This window comes from Lepidochelys kempii, chromosome 2 (assembly GCF_965140265.1).
Source record: "Lepidochelys kempii isolate rLepKem1 chromosome 2, rLepKem1.hap2, whole genome shotgun sequence".
NCBI lineage: Eukaryota > Metazoa > Chordata > Testudines > Cheloniidae > Lepidochelys > Lepidochelys kempii.
Window position 1 is genome coordinate 157,664,533 of NC_133257.1, and position 19,988 is coordinate 157,684,520.

Below are 19,988 nucleotides of genomic sequence, written 5' to 3' on the forward strand. Positions count from 1 at the left end.
AGCTCAAATAATAATAGCCGTGAAGCTGTGGCAGCAACATGTTAGCTGCTCAAGTACGTACCTAGGGTCCCACATGAGATTGTATGACCTGGCCCATGCTGCTGTAGATTCAGGGCTATTGTTATTCAAGCTAGCTAGATCAAAGTTAGCTAAGGTATGGCTACACCTGCTGCAGTCACACTTTGCAGTGTAGACGTACCCTCTGTCACTTTTCTCTCTCTCTGCGCCTTGGAAAATTATCTTCTCTTCAATAGCTCTCACCTCATCCTCCTACAGAGTGAAGGGAAGGGGAGAATTTCTTCTGTCTCCTCAGAAAGGTTCAAACACTCTTTCCCTTGCAAATGAAAGAGGTTTTGGTGGTTTGATCTCTCCTTTTCAAAAATCTCTTCAGGGGTAATTTGCAATGATTCCTGCTCTAAGGAGGGGTTGATCCTGTCTATGATATTTACTTTGGCCCAGATCCACAAAGGGACTTAGGTGTTGCCACACCTAACTTTTAGGTGCTTAGAAAAGTCACAGGAAAAACACTGTAATCCACAAAGCTTGAGGCCATGTCTACACGTACATTGCTGCAGCTGCTCCGATACAGCTGTGCTGCTGCAGCGCATCTGGTGAAGACTGTCTCTGCCGACAGGAGAGAGAGCAGCATAAGCTATGTCAGCTGGAGAAGTTCTCCCACTGACACAGAGCTGGGCACACTACTACTTATGTCGGTGTAACTTATGGCGTTTAGGGAGGTGGAATATTCACACCCCTGAGCAACGTAAGTTTTGCCGACATAGGCAGTAGTGTAGAAATAGCCCGAGCTAGGTGTCTGTGTTCCCAATACACTGAATGGGGAGAGAGAAACACTTCAAACAGCGATCCACAAATCCAGCAGGCTAGGTGGGGAGCTGCTTCAGCTAGCCAGTGGGAAATGCTGACCAGAGGGATATGTGCTGAGTCCCTCCCTCTCATGGAGATAGATACACCTTGGTTCAAGTGCCCCCTCTGCCTGTGAGTTCTCTAACCACAAGGCTATGAACTATTCTGATATGGGGTTCCTTCAATCTCTCCTATTGAAGTTGTTCCACTTTAATTAAATAATTAAATATTAATTGGCCCAGAGATAGCATTAGAATGACTAGAGCCCAGTGGTGAGGGCACATACCTGAGAGGTGGCAGGTCTCTGTTCAAATCCCTTCTCACCCTCAGGAAGAGGGTAGGACTTGAACTGGGGGTCTCCCACATCCTGGATAAGTACTCTGACCCCTGGGCCAAGGGTTATAAGAAAGGTCCTTTCCCCCTCTCCTCCCCCACCCAGCTATGGGGGAGGAGGAGGAGAAACTCACTTGAGGGGCCTGATCCGGCAGACATGATCAGAGGTAGCCTAGCAGGTTGGGCCCCACATGTAACTTAGGAGACCCAACACCTCTCTTCGGCCAGTATGTGGATCACTCCCAGGCTTAGGTGGGAGATAGGTGCCCAGAGTGAGACACCAGTGGGTATGCCCAGAGGCAAAAAAACCTAGATGTCGAATGAGTTCAGGCACCTATGGGATCTGGTGGCAGCTGAGTGGGAGTTCTGTGGCTCAGAGTGGTGCCTAAAAACAGGATTTAGGTACCTAAATACCTTCATGGATTGCACCGTTGACGCCCAAGCAATGGGACTGGAGCTCTGATCATAGGCAGGAGCTTCCCACTCTGACTGGCTGACCCAAGGGAATGTTCTGTGCCGTTCAGAATACACACACAGTCACCTATGAGAGCAGTGGGACCAGCATTCATCACGCAGGAGTTGGGGCTCTTCTGGACTGGCTGAATTGGGAATCAACTGATCCAGTTTTCTTCCCATAGGAGTAATTTCAGGCTACCCTTCGAGTTTGCTGTTGAGATGTGTTCCCAGAGCACAGGAGCACTGATTGTGTGACTGCATATTCCATACAGTTCTATAGCCGACTATGACAGAGAACACAACAATGGGACTACAGCCTCACCTCACATTGCCACATCTATGTGTCTTATACCTGGCCAAGAGATACCAGCTCTGAGAGAAAGGATAGTTCAGTCCCATGGCTCTTTCACTCCTTGGCCTCTATGCTGAACACTGCCAACACAGTGCTAATTTGTACCAACAGTTTTGGTAGGTTTTGGGATGTGGACAGTAGTTTAATAAGAACATGATTGAAACCACCAAATCTTTTCTTATAGTGTAGGTCGCCTAATAGCCAAGAGATGTAGTGACCAAAAGTCTCAGCCAACTAGGGTCATATTTGATCCAATACAAGTCTGCAAGAAGTAAAAAAAACCCAATAGTTTACCATGAATGTTAGCATCTTGGTTTCCAGGATGAGCAGTGCCAACCTACACATAAAGAAATATATTCAGACTTATTATCTATACAAATTAACTTATATTTATACAGCACTTAGCATAAAAGGGCCCTGATTTTGGCTAGAGCTTTTGTGTGTTACCACAGTACATATAATTAATAGCTTAAGCTGTATTAGTCAACTTGCCAATGTCCAAATATTAGCCAGTTAAGACTTACTCAGTATTGTGCGTTCTTCAGCATGCAGCATGCTTTCACAGGGATGTAAAACATGCATTTTTGCAACATCAATCAAATTCTGCTTTCAATTATGCTAGTATAAATCCAGGGTAACTCAATTCAAGGCCCTAGAATTACTCTGGATTTACATCAGTGCAATTGAGAGCAGAATTTGATTTTTAAGATAACAGATTGTGGCTGCAGTGCTTTTCATCAACTATTAACACAAATCAATGGATGTTTATCTGCAGCTTCCACGTGCATAACAAGCACTCAAGAGAAAGGAAAGTGTGATTCAAGCATGAGACGGGGAGCCAGGAACTCCCTAATTTTATTCCTGGCTCTGACACTAATTCCTGCTGTGGTCTTGAGTATGTCACAAACTTATTGCCTGACTGTAAAACAGGGATAAAATAACCTACCTCCTAAAGATATTGAGAGGATTAATTAATGTTGGTACAATGCTGTCAATGGATAAAACATTACATAATGCTAATTATAACTATTAATATGAATTGCACTCTATTCACATATTAAACATTCCACTGTGCAGCTGCTGCATGAAAAGATCCAGTCCTGCAACACTCACTGTTAGGAGTGAACTTCAGTGGGTCTGTTTGCATGAGGAATGCTTGCAGGATTCAGTCCATAGTTCCTTATGAATACTCACTTATACAGATGTGTAGAGCGGAGTATTTGTATGTACAAATTGGGATAGTTTTATGTCATTCACAAATGTAGGGCAAAGCTATCCTGAATATTAAGATGCATGGAGAGGCAATTAGAACCACACATTTCTTTTATCTGGGCAGTCATTAATGCAATTAAAATATTTTCAGAGCTCTTGTTACCGTTCACTGATTTTTAACCTCTGTGTGAATGAACTATTCTTGCTCTCTAAGTGGGTTTCTGTCATTTTAATGGTTGCACCGAAAATAATTGCAAGGCATTGGTGAGAAAGTTGGCAAATCCATAGAGCTATTCCTAGCAGATCTAGTGACAATTTCTTATAAATAAAGTTATTCATAAAATGGAGAATTTATGGATGGATTGAAAGGAAATAAGAATAAAATTCCTAAAACAAGTAGTTAAAGCCTCATAGAAAAATAAAAACATCTTGTGGTCATTATTCTGTGTCTGAGTTCATAAGTAAAGTTAATATGGAAAGATTTATAAAACCAGTAAATATATTTTTCTTTAAAGGCAGGAGAGAGATTATTTCCTTATTTTATTCTTATTGATACTGATTCTCATTGTATTTATACCAGTATAAATCCGCAGTCTCTCCTCCAAAATCAACGTAAGTAAACTGGGGTAAGTGAAATGAGAACTGGACCCACTGTGTAGTGTTGAGTTATAATATGATGTACAGTAGCAGATGAATGATGCAGCCCTCCTGCACATCAGGCTGATGGGGAAGCATAATGGCTCTCTAACAATATGTCTATTCTGCAGTTAAACACCTGTATCAACGGACTCGGGCCCATGTCAGCTGACTCAGGCTTGGACTATGGGTCTGTTTAATTGCAGTGTAGGGGGCTCAGGATGGAGCCCAGGCTCTGGAACTCCAGGATGGGGGAGGGTCCCAGAGCCCCAGCACGAATGTCTACACCTCAATTAAATAGCCCAAGCCCTGTGAGCAGAGTCAGCTGATACAAGTCAGCCACTGGTGTTTAACTGCAGTGTAGAAATATCTTGAGGCACAATCCTTTCCCAAGTCCCACATTGCTCACCTACTCTGCCCAGTGACTATATGCCACAATATGGCCCTTAGGAAAACTCTAGTGTGACTCAGGCCTGTTCACAGTTTATTGCGAGAAGTAATTTCTGTGATTTACTAAATTAAAAGCCCTCTGAGGTCCTCTAAACCTTAGTGCCACATCAGCTCCCCCGACATCCTGGGCAAAATCCCAGCCTCATTGAAGTTGATGGAAGTTTTGCAATCGACTTCAGTGGGTCCAGGATGTCAGTCCTTGAGTTTTATGAGGCAATAACAGTCGGTATGTGTGACTCAGGGAACCCCTCAGTGCTGGCTGGCAGAGGGCACACCATGGTGTAACTCACATAAGGCCTGATACACTAATAGCCCCAACTCACTGTTGTCAATCTGATTCTGAAAGGTGTCTGTAGCGGAGTGGTCACCCTGCTCCTGATTGGAAGGGCTTAAAAACAGCCCTAGGAAAGGGCTGCCCTGGGGAGCAAACCATGAGCAGACTTGAGGCAGCCAATCAGGGCCCGGCTGGGCTAGTATAAGAAAGACTAAGGGAGGAGCTAGGTCAGTCTCACTCCAGCCTTGGAATGGGAAGGACCTAGCTGCCTTGGAGCAAAGGGTACCTGGGCCAGAACAGTGCTGGGAAAGGGCAAGAGGAGCTGGGGAGCTTCAGCCTGGCAACTCCCCAGGCTGAAGCCTTGTTAAAGGCTTAAGTAGGTACTGGGGTTGCAGAGGGGAAGCCCGGGGATAGGCAGAGGCAGCTGGTCCAACCCCTTTGCCAGTGATGAGTGGCCATGACAGACTGAAGTCTGCCTCAGAGAAAGGGGGCTAGATGGCAACTGGCAGTAGCCACTGAGGCAAGGTGGACATAGAGGGTTGGGGGGGTCCCCCGGGAGGGGAGACCCAGAGCGTGGGACTGCTGTGGGGCAGAACCCCAAAATAAGAGGACACTGGGGTCCAGGAGGGACATGGGGCCTGAGGCAGGAGACACCGGCCAGAAGGGGGCGCTCCAAGGCTGGAACTGAGCTAATTCCTGGACGATCAGCAGAAGGCGCTGCAGCGGTGAGTGCTTGACCTGCTACTATGTCACCTAAAGGTGTCATATGCAAACTGGTAGCACGCTGGTCGTTAATATTACTTCATGGTGTAAGTACGGGCAGAGTGTAAAGAATTATAGATGTGTGATAGAAATATCTTCACATGTGTTTGGCAAGCAGTGAATACGCCTAGCCTGTTCTAGACAAAGGAATGTTGTTTCACCTACTTGACTATCTCTCCAATGTAAATTGAGCAAGGTGAGGACAGAAACAATGGTACTGTATTTACATATAAGGTAAACAGAGCCACCAAACTAGCAAGACGGGGAGATGACCACACAATGGAAAAAATCACAATGGGGGATGGAGGCTGTACCCCAAAGACGACTTCCTGGCCCTTGAAAGAGAGACAATGGACTTTGGGAAATAAAAGCAGAAATAGAAAGTCATTTTGGCATCCATCATCTGAGGGCAAAGCTCTTGAAAATCGAGAAAGATGGATCCTTCAACCAAGTGGACTGAAGTCTCTGGGAACAGATTATAGGTTAGAAACCTGCTTAGACAAAGAGTGTAACTTGAAGTTAGTTTTAGTCACTAGGAAGTGTGGTTTGTTTTGTGTGTAATCTTTCATGTCTCTTTCTCTCTTACCTGAAATCACTCAAACCTGTGTTCTTTGTTAATAAACTTACTCTTGTTTTATTACAAAACTATCTCAGTGCTGTGTATGGAAGTGAAGTGTGAGTCTTCAGCTAACCTAACCAGCTGATGGGGGCTCTGTCGCTTTGCATACAGCAAACTTAACTTCTGGGACTGTCCAGTGAGAGGGACTGGACACTGCAAGGAGACGTCTCTTGTGAACTGGTCTTCGCTACTACCTGCAAGGCAAGGCTTAGACTGGCAGAGTCCTGAAAATTTTGCTGGCAAAGCGGACAAGCTGGCGTGTCCAGGAGCTGGCACACAGCTCGGCAACAGCAACGCTCACTCTTGCTAAGACAGAACAAGTAACACTCTGGCTCACAGTTCTGGGTGACTTGAGCAAGAAGTCACAGCATGTGAATGGAACAATTGGAATGTAAGCCTAAATAGGGCAAAAGAAGATTTTGTTTGTTTGATGTATGCTCTGCATGTCCTGGCATTCAAAGGGACTAGACAATTTTATTCTGATTGGGGACTGAGGGGTATTGTACAAGAAATAAAAGTACCCCCCGCCCCCTTTAAAAAAAAAAACACCACATCTTTCCAAGGACAATTTTTTTTTAAACTCCCTTTGGCTCTAATATTTGTTCAAAAAACAAAAGAACAATGTTACAAAGCTTTAAGCCAAAAGTTTAGAATGTTGTTTATACCTCTCACACATTCTACAAAGCATTCATTGTTGAGCATATAAAATACTCTGTTATCTTAAAAGCTTAGTCCTACTTCATAGTGTACGTTGGACGTATGACATTACCAAGGCAGATGGCAAAGCAGAAGTATAGACTGAAGAGAGCTAAAATGTGCACAGAGTTATGTTTGTGTCACTTGTTCTCATGGCCATGCACTTACATATATCAATGTAATTTGGTAAAAGCAGGGTCTGTATATAACTTACTGGCATTTTGCAGTGAGGTCTGGGAGAAATTGGGAAAACTGTCTATTCAAAATGTAGAGGAAAATGAATTCAGTAAATGATGATGACAATACAGTAACTAAATATTCAGATTTAATAGAAGATGACAGGCAAAGGACCTGTCCTCAATACAAAAATCTACTCATCCTGAATGGATTTCCTGGGTCATATGTTAAGAACACTCTTGGGTGGTGCAGTTCTGCCAGTAGGTGCTGGCCCGTGTGGATGGGGCAAACCCCTTAAATAGAGTGCTTTCCACATCTGTATTTAGGAGGTTATGCCCTATATACACAAGCTAGAAATCTGCCTGCAAACCTGTGCGATCTGAAGCAATTTAAAAGTTTCACCTTACATCTGATTTCAAGAGCTGTGCATTACTGCAATGGCAGCAGGGGCCCACAGACCAACAAATAATCCCTCTAGGTACTTACTCCTTTGATGTGAATTATAGCCCCTGGAGGTCCAGGAGGCCCCGGGGGCCCAGGCAAGCCAGGGGGACCCTGGGAAGGCAAAACAAGGGGGAAAAGACATTAGTTAGAACCTTTCAGACTGCAGTGCCAGCTGACAGAAAAAAGGCATGAGCTAATTTGAACATGGAGCCTTGTGCTAACTGGCCTGAAGGGAGGTTGAGCATTTTCTTGCATGTACAAATTTTTACGTGTAAAAAGAAAATGTGGATTCTAAGATTTGAGCCACAATATTTCATAGACAGGAGAATTGCCCGAGGCTTTTGCTTTCAGAACAAAACACAGAATTCTATAAAAAGAGCTCCATTTGTTCCCCAGAAAACTCTTTTTGGATTATCCAAACTGCTGAGACATATATAATTACACTGTTCAAATGCCATTCAGACAATTGGACATTTAAATGCAGAACATCTGTAACATAAATCCTAGCCCTAAGGAGAGAGATTCTGAACCATTCAGTCATGTAGCCTTTTATGTTATTTAAAGTGAATTTTGTAATGTGGTATTATGCTACCATGGGTTTGGCTCTGGCAGCTACAGTTTTACACTTAGAGTGAAAGTTACCTTTGCTACTTGCTTTAGAGTTAGAGTTTTTAGGAACACAAAGACCAAGGGTAGTGACCACACACACATTTATCAGTACAAAGTTTAGTTTATAAGTAAGTTATGATTACCCAAGAATATAGAAATTCTATACAGACCTATGCACAAGTTACAAATATAGTTATACTTACATTTTTAACAATAGTGTTAGGGTTTGATGGGTCTCTCAGGCTTGATCATTAGTAGCGGGATGGTTCCTGCTGGAGTCTCCCATAGGGAGTCAATTTTCCCATTTGGGGCATCCCCTTTTTATAATGTGATTCTGTTTATACCTACATTCTGTGCGTGTTCATAAAAGTGTCAACCCTCTTTTCTTTTATTGGTCTGTGTTCCCTGGAAACTTAAGAGACCCCAATTTTCTATAGGCTGTGTAAGTTCCCTTGGTTTTTATTAGCATTGACGCACAATCTGTGTCTAATGGTTTAAGACACATGTCAGAGACAGATGCGCCTTTACAGTATTTTTATGATCTAATATTAATCTTTTGGGTAATTTTGCACAACATTACCACTTGGCACCCCTTTTTCCATAATTTTAGGGCATTGGGTTATTTTTTGGTCATTGGCTTGAGTTATTACTTGTTTCCAAGGTCTAAAATAGATAAGCTAAAGTCTTGCAGGCCTCAACCTACAGGTTTTAGTTTGTCTTACTTATGTCTAATACTTGGTTCCTTTAAATACTGATCTATTTTAGACTTTTATAATCCTACAAATTCATTCTAATTAACATAAAATGAATATATGTAATATCACATATTAATCAATCATAACATGACACAATAAATGAATAATAAACTAAAATCATTGACTACAATCAGCACACTACACACTCAGGAACTACACAGTGGGAACAATGGGTTACTGCACTGACATCAATGGATTTATTCTGGACTTACACCACTATAACCGAATGTGGAATCTAGCCCAACCTATAACATTGAATGCTATATCCATGTGGAGGCCCTGTGTCCACACACTGGGTCTGGTCCCTGACGGATAGCTGTCTGCTGCTATAGCTGACTTCTCTTTCCATCCAAATGAACACCACTTTGATTATGTTGGCTAACACATGAGAAATCAAATTTAGAACAGTTGCACCTAGTAATGAGATCCTCTCATCTGACAGAAATGGAACAAATTAATAGTCCCTTCTGGCTTTAAATTCTATTAGGTCATGTAGTCTGATGTCCTATATATCACTGGCTATAGAATTTCAGCCAGTAACCCCTGTATTGAGCCCATTCACTTATGTTTAGCTAAAGGATGTTTTCCAGAAAGGCATCCAGTCTTGACAAAGATTTCAAGAGATGGAGAATCCACCACTTCCCTTTGGTAGTTAATTAATCACTCTCACTGTAAGAGATTTGTGCCTAATTTCTAATTTGAATTTGTCTGGCTTCAGCCTCCAGCAACTGGTTCTTGTTTTGTCTTTCTTTGCTTGATGAAAAAGCTCTTTGGTATCTGGTATTTTCTCCCCAGGACGGTACACTAATCAAGTCACTTCTCCGTCTTCTTTTTGACAAGCTAAGACATTAACATCATCTATACTCATATCTACTGTGAAGGATTCACACTTGTGCTTTCAACGTGGTGTGGAATATTTTTTAAACAAGCCACTCCAAAAGGGCACTTCATAAATACAATACAACTCATTTACAGTACAGTCAATTGAAAAACAAAAGATTCCACCAGCAGTGTATGAACCAGGATACTATTTCTGATGTGAACGTAATCATATAAGGTCTTTTATACAATATTGGTACTGATTTCTCTAGTAAAGCAACAGAGTAGCAGCTGGTGTACACAAAGCTCAGAGTGGGCAGGGTGGAATACCTGCACCTTGTCTTCCCTAATAGCATAGTACTGAAGCAGCTGCACTGTTGTTGGTCCTAAAGTAATACACGTACCAATATTAATTTTTCTGGCAAAGACACATCCTAAGATGGTACAAGAACTCTGATATCAATTACTATGCCAGATGTTCTATGGAAATGGAAAATGCTATTCTGGAACTTTTCCTTAAGCTGAGTAGCACTTGCTGATGGACTACTTGCATAAGTGCTACCCAGTGTCAATCAGGGTTGCAGAATCAGGACTTTTATTTACCAAGCTCAAAAGCATTTTTGAATTCAACAACCTGTGACAAAGCTTTCTCCTTGCCTCTGTGAGTCCCGCGTTTCCTGGAGGATTTTGCTAGCCTCAAAGGCTCACTGTGACCCTCCACGTAACCCTTCTCTCTCTAGAGACAAGGGTCACAGTCTACTAAGCCATTTTCATCATAAGCCAGCGAGGGAGGTGAGGAGAAGTTATCCTTCCTTGCACAGTCTCTGTCTCCCAGTCTCAGTGATTAATCAGGGGGCAAAGGTTGTGGGGGGGAGCCCAGGCCCACCCTCTACTCTGGGCTCCAGCCCGGGGACCCTAATAGTATCAGCTATTGTAGCTGACTTTTTAGAAACATGATATGTACAATTCCCTGGGCTACTTCCCCCACAGCAGCCCTCACTTCCTCAAGCTCCACTTCACCCTTACCTCAGGGCCTCCTTCCTTGTGCCTGATATGCTGTGTACTACTCAGCCTCTCCAACAGCGCAACTTCCTCCCACAACTCCTGACATGCCCACCCACCTGACTGACTGGGAGGCTTTTAACTAGTTTCAGCCAGCCCCTGATTGGCTTCAGGTGTCCCAATAAACCTAGCCTTCTTTCTGCCTTCTGGAAAGGGCTTAATTGGCCCCAGGTGTCTTAATTGACCTGGAGCAGCTGCCATTTCACTTATCCTGGTACCAGGGATTTGTTTAGCCTGGAGCTAATATATCTATCTCCCACTACTTTTCTATAGCCATCTGGCCTTGCCCCATCACAAACCATAGAATATTTAGCATGCAAGTCCTATAGGGCCCAATCCTGCACACATTTATCTGTGTAGTGTCCCCCCTGACAACTTGTGGCAGCAAGTACTACCAGGTAGGAAGTGTTTGAAAGATGAAGCCCAAGATGGGCCTAACTGAGCCACACTTACTTACTATGAGTAGCACTTACGTGAGTATTTCACTGAAGTCAATAGAACTATTCACACAAGTACGTACTACTCAACTGGAGTTAGGATTACAGAAATTAGGGCTGAATTATTGTTTATCAAGAGAAACAGAATGATCATGTTAGCATTTCTAGGTATTGCAAGCTGGTTTTATTCCTAGAATAGATTCATATATATTAGCCTCAACACGGGATTATATTCTTGTTTACAAGAAATTTCAGTACCACTGCAGAACTTACATATAATGTTACACCCCGTTCACCTTTTACACCTTTCAGTCCATTCAATCCTGGGCGGCCCTGAAATGAAGAGAAATGTTTTAGTGTCCGTACAGAAGTAAACTGCTATTTTTATTACATCTGAAAGACCCTAACACGTACAGGTCGTCCAGGAATACCAAGTTCTCCCTTAGGTCCAGAAGGTCCTACTGGTCCCTGGAGAGAAAATAGAAAGAGTGATTAGCTGAGAAAAGGAGCAAAATTTAAAACTTTCTATATGGAACATGATAGTGACTCAACGCACATCAATATGTTTTTAAAAAAGGTTCCCTGTCTGCAGACTAATTCCCTTCAACAACTATTCTGAGAGTACAGATGTGAGGCAGATAGTCCTGCATATAAAAATGGAACCCCAAGATTGTGATCTTTGGAGGAAAAGATTCTTTGCTCTCACTGTCAAAGTCTAAATTTCACCCAGATTTTGTGTGTCCAAAGTGTCCAAAGCTGAGCTGCCAAGTATAAAGGGGAACTTATAAGCATCTGTCTATAGAACAGGAACTGTCTCTCTCTGCATGCCTGAATGAATGTGTGATTGGTGTGATTTCTATGGCAACTTTCTGCTAGTCTTGCATTTTTAAAATTATTTTTGAGTGGGGACTTTTTAGGATGATTGAGAAAATGTCTAGACTGACCTCAAATGTCTCCAAAAAACCCATAGACCTCTTGACTGGATATATTTTTCAATCTGTGGACTTTCCAAGTGCAAAACTCCTGGAATGAGGAGAATCTTTATTTACATAAAGGTGACCTAATTGGACCCCAGTGACCATGGCTGCTGCTGATTGCTGAACACTGGCCAGGTGATATCATAATGCCTGGCCAAGAAACCCATGCTTCTTCCACACTCCCAGCTGTAGAAGTTGCATATTGCTGGACTCTTAAGTGTCAACTTCCACAAGTAAAAACCTCTAGCCAGCAACAAGTCCATCCACATAAAACAGCAGAATTGAGAAGACCACAGGCTAACTTTTTTCAAGCAGGCTAAATGAAACTGCAAGAGTAACCAACACCATTCTGTATATGTAGTAACTTTTGGATTTTCTTTTCTTTTCCAATTTGTATTAGCAGAGGGACACCTCTGCCTTAGCATTCTTGCAACGTTTTTAACTCCAGCAGGTGGCTGGTAGTGAGTGTGTGTTTGAGTGCAAAACAGTGTGTGTGGATAGAACCCACAGAATCTGAGAATGGTGCTGAGATGGGTCCCTGTCCCCGGGGTGCCACCTGGAACTGACGTACAGCTGAGACCTTTTCTCACCAATCTGGGTTCCCTCTTGCACTGTGACATTGTGACAAGCTGCAAAGCCCTCCAAGCTTGCACTCACACCAACATCCACAGGCTGGGACCACACCCAGCTGTGTTCATAAATGCTCTGGCCAGCCACTCATGAACCCACAATAAAGAAGCTACAACCAAAGTACTCCCAGCTCCCCATCCTAGACCCCAGAGCTATACTGTCCTGCCCTGGTCAAAACTCAACCAGTATGAATTTATTATCCAGTCTGCCACTTCTACAAAGGAAAGTGGAGAGCATCAACTCTTGTTCATCAGCTGAGGTTTATCCAGTTTGCACTTCAAACAACACACAGTGTTTTAGGTACAATATAAAATAGATTTATTAACTGCAGAAAGATAGCTCTTAAATGACAGCAAACAGATCTAAGTAGATTACCATAAGAAATAAAACAAAACCATAATCTAAGCCTAATGTACTAGTTAGTATTTGAATCAAGCAGTGTCTCACCCAGTTAGATAGTACAAGCAGGTTAGCTTTTACATACACAGGCAGACTTCTTTCTTTCCTGCCTGGGACCAACACTTCCCACCCAGTTCAGTCTTTTTCCTCTGGTACTTTCAGGTGTTGTTGTTGTTGTAGGGAAAGTAAGGTCCAGTCATCATGTCATTTCCCCCTTTTATATCTTCTTCCCACTTTCTGGAAAGCTCTTTTGCTGTTGCCTGGGTCAAAAAGTTCCCATTGTGTAGTTCTATCTCTGAAAGGTTTCTATTGTACACAGTTCCTGGGGTAATCCTTATGGTTGTGTGTATTTCCTTGTAGCAGATAGAGCACTCACCGCTGCAGCACCTCCTGCTGGTCAGTCTGGGAATTAGCTCTTTCCAGCCTCAGAGCGCCTCCTGCTGGCCAGTGTCTCACTTGCCTCAGGCCCTGTGTCCCTCCCGGACTCTGGTGCCCTTTACCTTGGAGCAATGCCCCCACATGCTGGGTCTCCCTTCCCAAGGGAATCCCCTCCCCCATGCCCACCTTGCCTCAGTGGCTACTGCCAGTCATCATCTAGCCCCCTTTCTCTGGGGCAGACTACAGTATGCAATGGCCATTCATCACTGACAAGGGAGTTGGACCAGCTGCCTCTGCCTATCCCTGGGCTGCACCTCTTCAATCCCAGTACCTCCTTAGGCCTTTACCAAGGCCTCAGCCTGGGGAATTGCCAGGCTGGAGCTCCCCAGCTCCTTTAGCCCTCCCCCAGCACTGCTCTGTTTCAGGTACCCTTTTCTCCCAGGCAGCTAGGTCCATCTCTTTCCAAAGCTAGAGAGAGACTGCCTGCCTTCTGGCCCGGCAGTCTTTTATAGGCCCAGCCTGGCCCTGATTGGCTGCCTCCCAGCCTTTTCTTATTGGCTCTGAGCCCCAGCTCTCTCCAAGGGCTGGCTTTTAACCCTTTCAGGGCTGGAGCTATTAACATTGTTTGGCCTTTTTATCGTTGTACCTGAAAGGCTGCTTATGGGTGTTCTCAACCTCACAACATGGTTCAGTAGCACATACGTAGCCAGACTTCATAACTTCACATACAATGATAGCACATACAATCCAGCAAGATATTAATGTCTAGCAGATCAAGACTTTCAGAATGATACCTCACAAGGCATACTTGGACAAAATATATCATTATTATATGACAGTGGTGAATATGGGGTGCCACAGGTATCTCTAGAGTAGTTCCTCCAATACCCAACAGCCCTCCATTAACAATGGTGCTATCTAAAGATCACACAGGCCTATATATCATGCATTAGGGGTTGTTGCCAAAAATAAAAAATACAATCACCCATTCATCCAGACCACCTTAGTAGTTTTAGACAATTTTTCTAAATTCCTGTTGCCGAGGCCCTCTTCCTTAGCTAATTTAAATGATAATTAGAAATTTGTCCCTGAAAATATCAATTTGTTGTGGGCAAGAGCCAGGATTACTCAATATTGACAGGTTTCAGAGTAGCAGCCGTGTTAGTCTGTATCCGCAAAAAGAAAAGGAGGACCTGTGGCACCTTAGAGACAAACAAATTTATTTGAGCATAAGCTTTTGTGAGTTACAGCTCATCTCATCGGATGCATGAAGCTCATGAAAGCTTATGCTCTAATAAATTTGTTAGTCTCTAAGGTGCCATAAGTACTCCTTTTCTTTCTGTCAATATTGACAGTTGCTCCTGGGTCCTGATTTTAAATCATACCAAGAGGTATGTAATAATATAAAGATCCCACATTTTCAGTATTTACAAGTAAAACATTTTATTGTGGAATCTGGATATGTGGCAGCCCTTTCTAGACCTTTAGCCACATTGGATGAGGAACAAGCTAGAACAAAAGGTTTAATTTCTAAGATACATACAAATTTGACTGAGAAAGATGTTAGGAAAACAATCCAGATGAAAAGATGGGAGACAGACTTGGACAAAGAAATTGATCTGGCTAAGAGTGTCTCCATATAGGAAAAGGGATATACATCCTCAATTTGGGTGGCCCATAAGGAATTTTTTTTATAAACTACTGTATAGATGACAACTGACTCCAGTTAAGCACCATCATATTTTTTGTTATGAGAGAGGTAATCCTATGGTGGGGTTGTAGGAAAAGGGGAAAGATACTTGCACATGTGGTGACTGCACTCAGGAATTAGATGGTTTTGGGTGGAAATTATTAAAGAGATTCATTGTATGACAAAATGCTGGCTGGTTTCCCAGAGATCCCTGACCTACTTGCTTAATGCTCCAGTAAAGGATCTGCATTTTAAAGAGAACAACAAATTAATTTCTTTTTATTGTTAGCTGCTAGACCTTGTATTGGAAAAATGTGACTCTTCCTCTTATGGAATTGTGGTACAGTCCTTGCAATGGAAAAACTTTCATATCCAGTACATACACAAGAGATGCACCAAAAAGAGGATAGGTACTTATAAATTTGGTCACCCTTTTTAGCAAACTCAGAGGAGGGCTCCCCAGCCAGTAAGCCAGGTACTGTGAAAAATAACCTGATCCTGAATAAGAAATATATGACATACCATGTTAATGTTTTATTGTAACTTTGCCTTAATACAAGTTTCAAAAGGAGTTATATGTTTAATCTTGAAAAAACTTGTTATTTTCACCTTCATTTAAAATACAAATGACAAATTTAACAAGTGGTGTCATCTCGAATGTTTCTTATAACCTTATATTACGGGATAAGGAGACAAGCTATTTCCTAACCACCAGTAATTTGGGCAGGCTGCCTTAACTGGCATCAGAGCTGTAGTCCCAAAATTAGCTTCAGTCAGCGAGTGATTTGACACCCCACATCCTGTAACTCATACTTTGTTGGAACATAAATATATAAAATGGCACTGAAATTGACAATGTTCTGTTGCTCTGGGGACTGATAGCTAAAAAGACTACTGTCTTCTTAAGTTACATAGAGCGTGTAAGGAATTGTTGGTTCATTTGAAGTGGTTTAACCAATCTTATAATTTGATGATTCTAGAAACCCACTTTATTCTAATTTTATTTGTTTATTTGTATTTTATTTTACGGTTTTGTTTAGTTGTTCAGGCAATAAAACATTTAAAATTAGAAACCTGTGTGGTTTGGATGGTTTTTCCTCAGACATCAGGGTTCAGAACCACCTAGTGGTGGTTTGTAGAACTGCTCTTTACTCCTCCGTATCTGGTGCTCAGGTAGGAACATTGTTGTGTTTTGAGGGAAAGTTGACTTCTGTATATTGATCCCTTCTTTCAGTGAGCAATGTAGACTCCAGAATCATTGGGAGTCTGGGGTGATGCATAGCCACTGGTCAACCACTTTTCCACCCAATAATGTCTATACTGCTTGCACAGAACAGACAGATTCAGACTTGAAGGCTTTCAGCAGCTTTTCTGCATACTGTATGATTTAAGAGTGTCTCCCTTTATTGAACCCTAATGTAAAAATTGACCAAGTCAAACCCAAGAATATTATTTTTCTTTGAGGCAGTAACTCTCAATATTGTCTGGGCAAAACAGTCAGTGCTGTGTACTGTATGTACTGTTAGAATTTTCTATTACAGATGTAAGCAGAGTCAGGATAGGCTCCACCCTGACATCTGGTGGTGAGGTGTGGCAAGTTGTGGAAAAGAACTTCAGAGGCTGATCTCATTTGCATAGGCACACCCACCACGCCTAGAATGAGGCCATAACTGCCCAAATGGTCACTTTGGCTGTTGTGGGATCCCCAGTGTCTCTGTTATTGGGGCGGGAAGAATAAATTGTTATTACCTTGATTATGGGAACTGTGCTTGGAACTGTACTTGGCCTTTTGTTATGATGGAGGGACTCACCATCAACTGAGTAGCACTCGCTAGGCAAGGGACATGGGTTCCAAAACTCTGTGAATTGAGAGAGACTTGAGATAGGTATTAGTACCTGGTGGTGTGGGCCCCTTTGTGAGGGCCTGAAGCACTAATTGCACCTCTGTCTCTCTCCACTGTGGAATGTCAGAGCTAATTTTGGGTCTATTAAGAGTCTTGCTACACCTACTGTGCTGCATTCACTTTGGCCTTATGGTGCACCAGCACTAAAGCTCCCACTACTATGAGCTGAAATCACTGAGCACTGTGTCAAGTAGTGGGGAGCCGGAAGATCTAGAGTGCAGTGGTGCTGTTCGTGGATAGGCTGGCGGAGTGTTCGTGGGACAGCGAGGTGAGCAGAGCTGTTCGTGAGATGGTGAGCTGTGCAGAGTGGAGCCAGTCGTGGTGGAGCGGAGCTGGTCGTGAGACAGCGGTGTGTTCGTGAGACAGCGAGCTGAGCAGAGCTGTTCATGAGACGGCGAGATGTGCAGAGCGGAGCCGGTCGTGGTGGAGCAGAGCCGTTCATGAGACAGCGTAGCAGAGCAGAGTGCTGGGGGGCAGTCAGCTTCAGGACACGTAAGGTGCCCCTTACCTCTTTCCCCCATACACAGGCACATTTTAGCCAGACTGGGGAGTAACACTATGCAGATGAACTTTTGAACTCTGGGGCTGGACTTTTTGGACTTTGGGTGATTTGTGGATTGCTGGACTCAAGAGATGTTTGGGTTCTGGGACTCAAGAACCCAAGGGAAAGGATGTGGCCCAATTTTCTGGGGTGGGTCTTTGCTCATGGTTTGGTTAATGAACACTAGTTGTGGTGTTTCCCCAATTTAATGCTGATGTCGTTTACCTCATGTTATTAAAGATTCTCTACTACACCGAGACTCTGTGCTTGCGAGAGGGGAAGTATTGCCTCTTTGAGGCACCCAGGGGGTGTGTAAGATTTTCCCAGGTCACTGGGTGGGGGCTCGAGCCAAGTTTACATTTGCTTTGATGAGAGGGAACCCCTGTGTACTGAACCCGGCCCTTGCTACTATCAACTTGGCCTGGCAGAAGGGTTACACAAAAATTCAATGGGTTTTTGATATCATTTCATCCTGATGTCAGTTTTGTAGGAGCCAAAAATGCTTCTACAAAATGCTTGATTAGATGGTTGTTTACATTGCAGGAGTGCCCAAAGACTCCAATAGGGATCAGCCCCCACTGCGTTTGGCACTGTACAAACACAATCTGCATCAATGTTCTTGTTCTGCACCCGACACAGAGGTAGCAAAGGCAGATTTCTTAGAACACATTTTTTTGCCCAGATCCTGCAAACACTTTCCCACATAAGTTATATTACTCACACAAGTGGTCTTATTGATGTCACTAGGGCCAGACCGGGAACTATATTCTGTTTTACTTGCTCAGGGCTAGAGTGTAGCTGGCCCTTAAGTGGCTGCAGTGGGGTAGGAAGGAGTGAGCAGATTCCCCTCATGCAGGTTGTGTAGCCAACCAGAACTGCAGCCCTGGTAGTGGAGAGAGAACAGGAGCTGCTTCTGAGATTCATCCCCCAGAGCAACTTGTCTGAAAGGGGGCTTAGAACAGGCAGAGCCATGAAGATCTCTCCTATGCCATGCATGCTCCTTCCAGGGCAATGAGTGATTTGGGAAGTATTTGCCTCACTGAGGCAGGTTGCCTCCAGTACTCCCCCTGGGGTGGCATGGCACCATACCATTCCTTACTGTGGGCTGTGATGAAATGCCACAACCTAGCCCTACAGTTATTTTGCACATTTAAAGCTGTAATGGATAAAGAGTCTGATTCACAGCAACCAGTACTGGTCTCTGATTAAACTGATAGTAAATAATATGACTGACACATCATTCCATTCTATTGCTCATGATTCATAGATTCCAAGGCCAGAAAGGACCATTGGGATCGTCTAGTCTGACCTCAGGTAGAACACAGGCCATGGAACTTCCCTGAAAAAGTCCCTGGAAAAATCATGGAGCAGGTCCTCAAGGAATCAAGTCTGAAGCACTTAGAGGAGAAGAAAGTGATCAGGAACAGTCAGCATGGATTCACCAAGGGCAAGTCATGCCTGACTAATCTAATTGCCTTCTATGACGAGATAACTGGCTCTGTGGGTGAAGGGAAAGCAGTGGACGTATTGTTCCTTGACTTTAGCAAAGCTTTTGACACGGTCTCCCACAGTATTCTTGCCAGCAAGTTAAAGAAGTATGGGCTGGATGAATGGACTCTAAGGTGGATACAAAGTTGGCTAGATTGTCAGGCTCAACGGGTAGTGATCAATGGCTCCATGTCTAGTTGGCAGCCGGTATCAAGTGGAGTGCCCCAAGGGTCGGTCCTGGGGCAGGTTTTGTTCAATATCTTCATAAATGATCTGGAGGATGGTGTGGATTGCACCCTCAGCAAGTTTGCAGATGACACTAAACTGGGAGGAGAGGTAGATACGCTGGAGGGCAGGGGTAGGATACAGAGGGACCTAGACAAATCAGAGGATTGGGCCAAAAGAAATCTGATGAGGTTCAACAAGGACAAGTGCAGAGTCCTGCACTTAGGACGGAAGAACCCCATGCACCGCTACAGACTAGGGACCGAATGGCTCGGCAGCAGTTCTGCAGAAAAGGACCTAGGGGTTACAGTGGACGAGAAGCTGGATATGAGACAACAGCGTGCCCTTGTTGCCAAGAAGGCCAATGGCATTTTGGGATGTATATGTAGGGACATTGCCAGTAGGTCGACGGACGTGATCGTTCCCCTCTATTCAACATTGGTGAGGCCTCATCTGGAGTACTGTGTCCAGTTTTGGGCCCCACACTACAAGAAGGATGTGGAAAAATTGGAAAGAGTCCAGCGGAGGGCAACAAAAATGATTAAGGGTCTGGAACACATGACTTATGAGGAGAGGCTGAGGGAACTGGGATTGTTCAGTCTGCGGAAGAGAAGAATGAGGAGGGATTTGATAGCTGCTTTCAACTACCTGAAAGGGGGTTCCAAAGAGGATGGATCTAGACTGTTCTCAGTGGTAGCAGATGACAGAACAAGGAGTAATGGTCTCAAGTTGCAGTGGGGGAGGTTTAGGTTGGATATTAGGAAAAACTTTTTCACTAGGAGGGTGGTGAAACACTGGA

General features: G+C 43.6%; 1 protein-coding gene across 9 annotated transcripts in view; it reads right to left on the reverse strand.

Annotated features, from left to right (window-relative positions):
• COL15A1 (collagen type XV alpha 1 chain) overlaps positions 1-19,988 on the reverse strand; it is a 282,092-nt gene that overhangs the window by 29,632 nt on the left and 232,472 nt on the right. For 8 of the 9 annotated variants that reach the window (XM_073332560.1, XM_073332562.1, XM_073332555.1 and 5 more), the window contains 5 exons: positions 11,372-11,425; positions 11,231-11,290; positions 7,318-7,386; positions 6,869-6,910; positions 2,300-2,342 (listed from right to left, as the gene is read on the reverse strand). In XM_073332560.1, coding sequence (XP_073188661.1) covers positions 2,300-2,342; positions 6,869-6,910; positions 7,318-7,386; positions 11,231-11,290; positions 11,372-11,425 — 268 coding nt within the window. The remainder of the gene's footprint in view (positions 1-2,299; positions 2,343-6,868; positions 6,911-7,317; positions 7,387-11,230; positions 11,291-11,371; positions 11,426-19,988) is intronic. The other variant, XM_073332556.1, reaches the window with a different exon arrangement.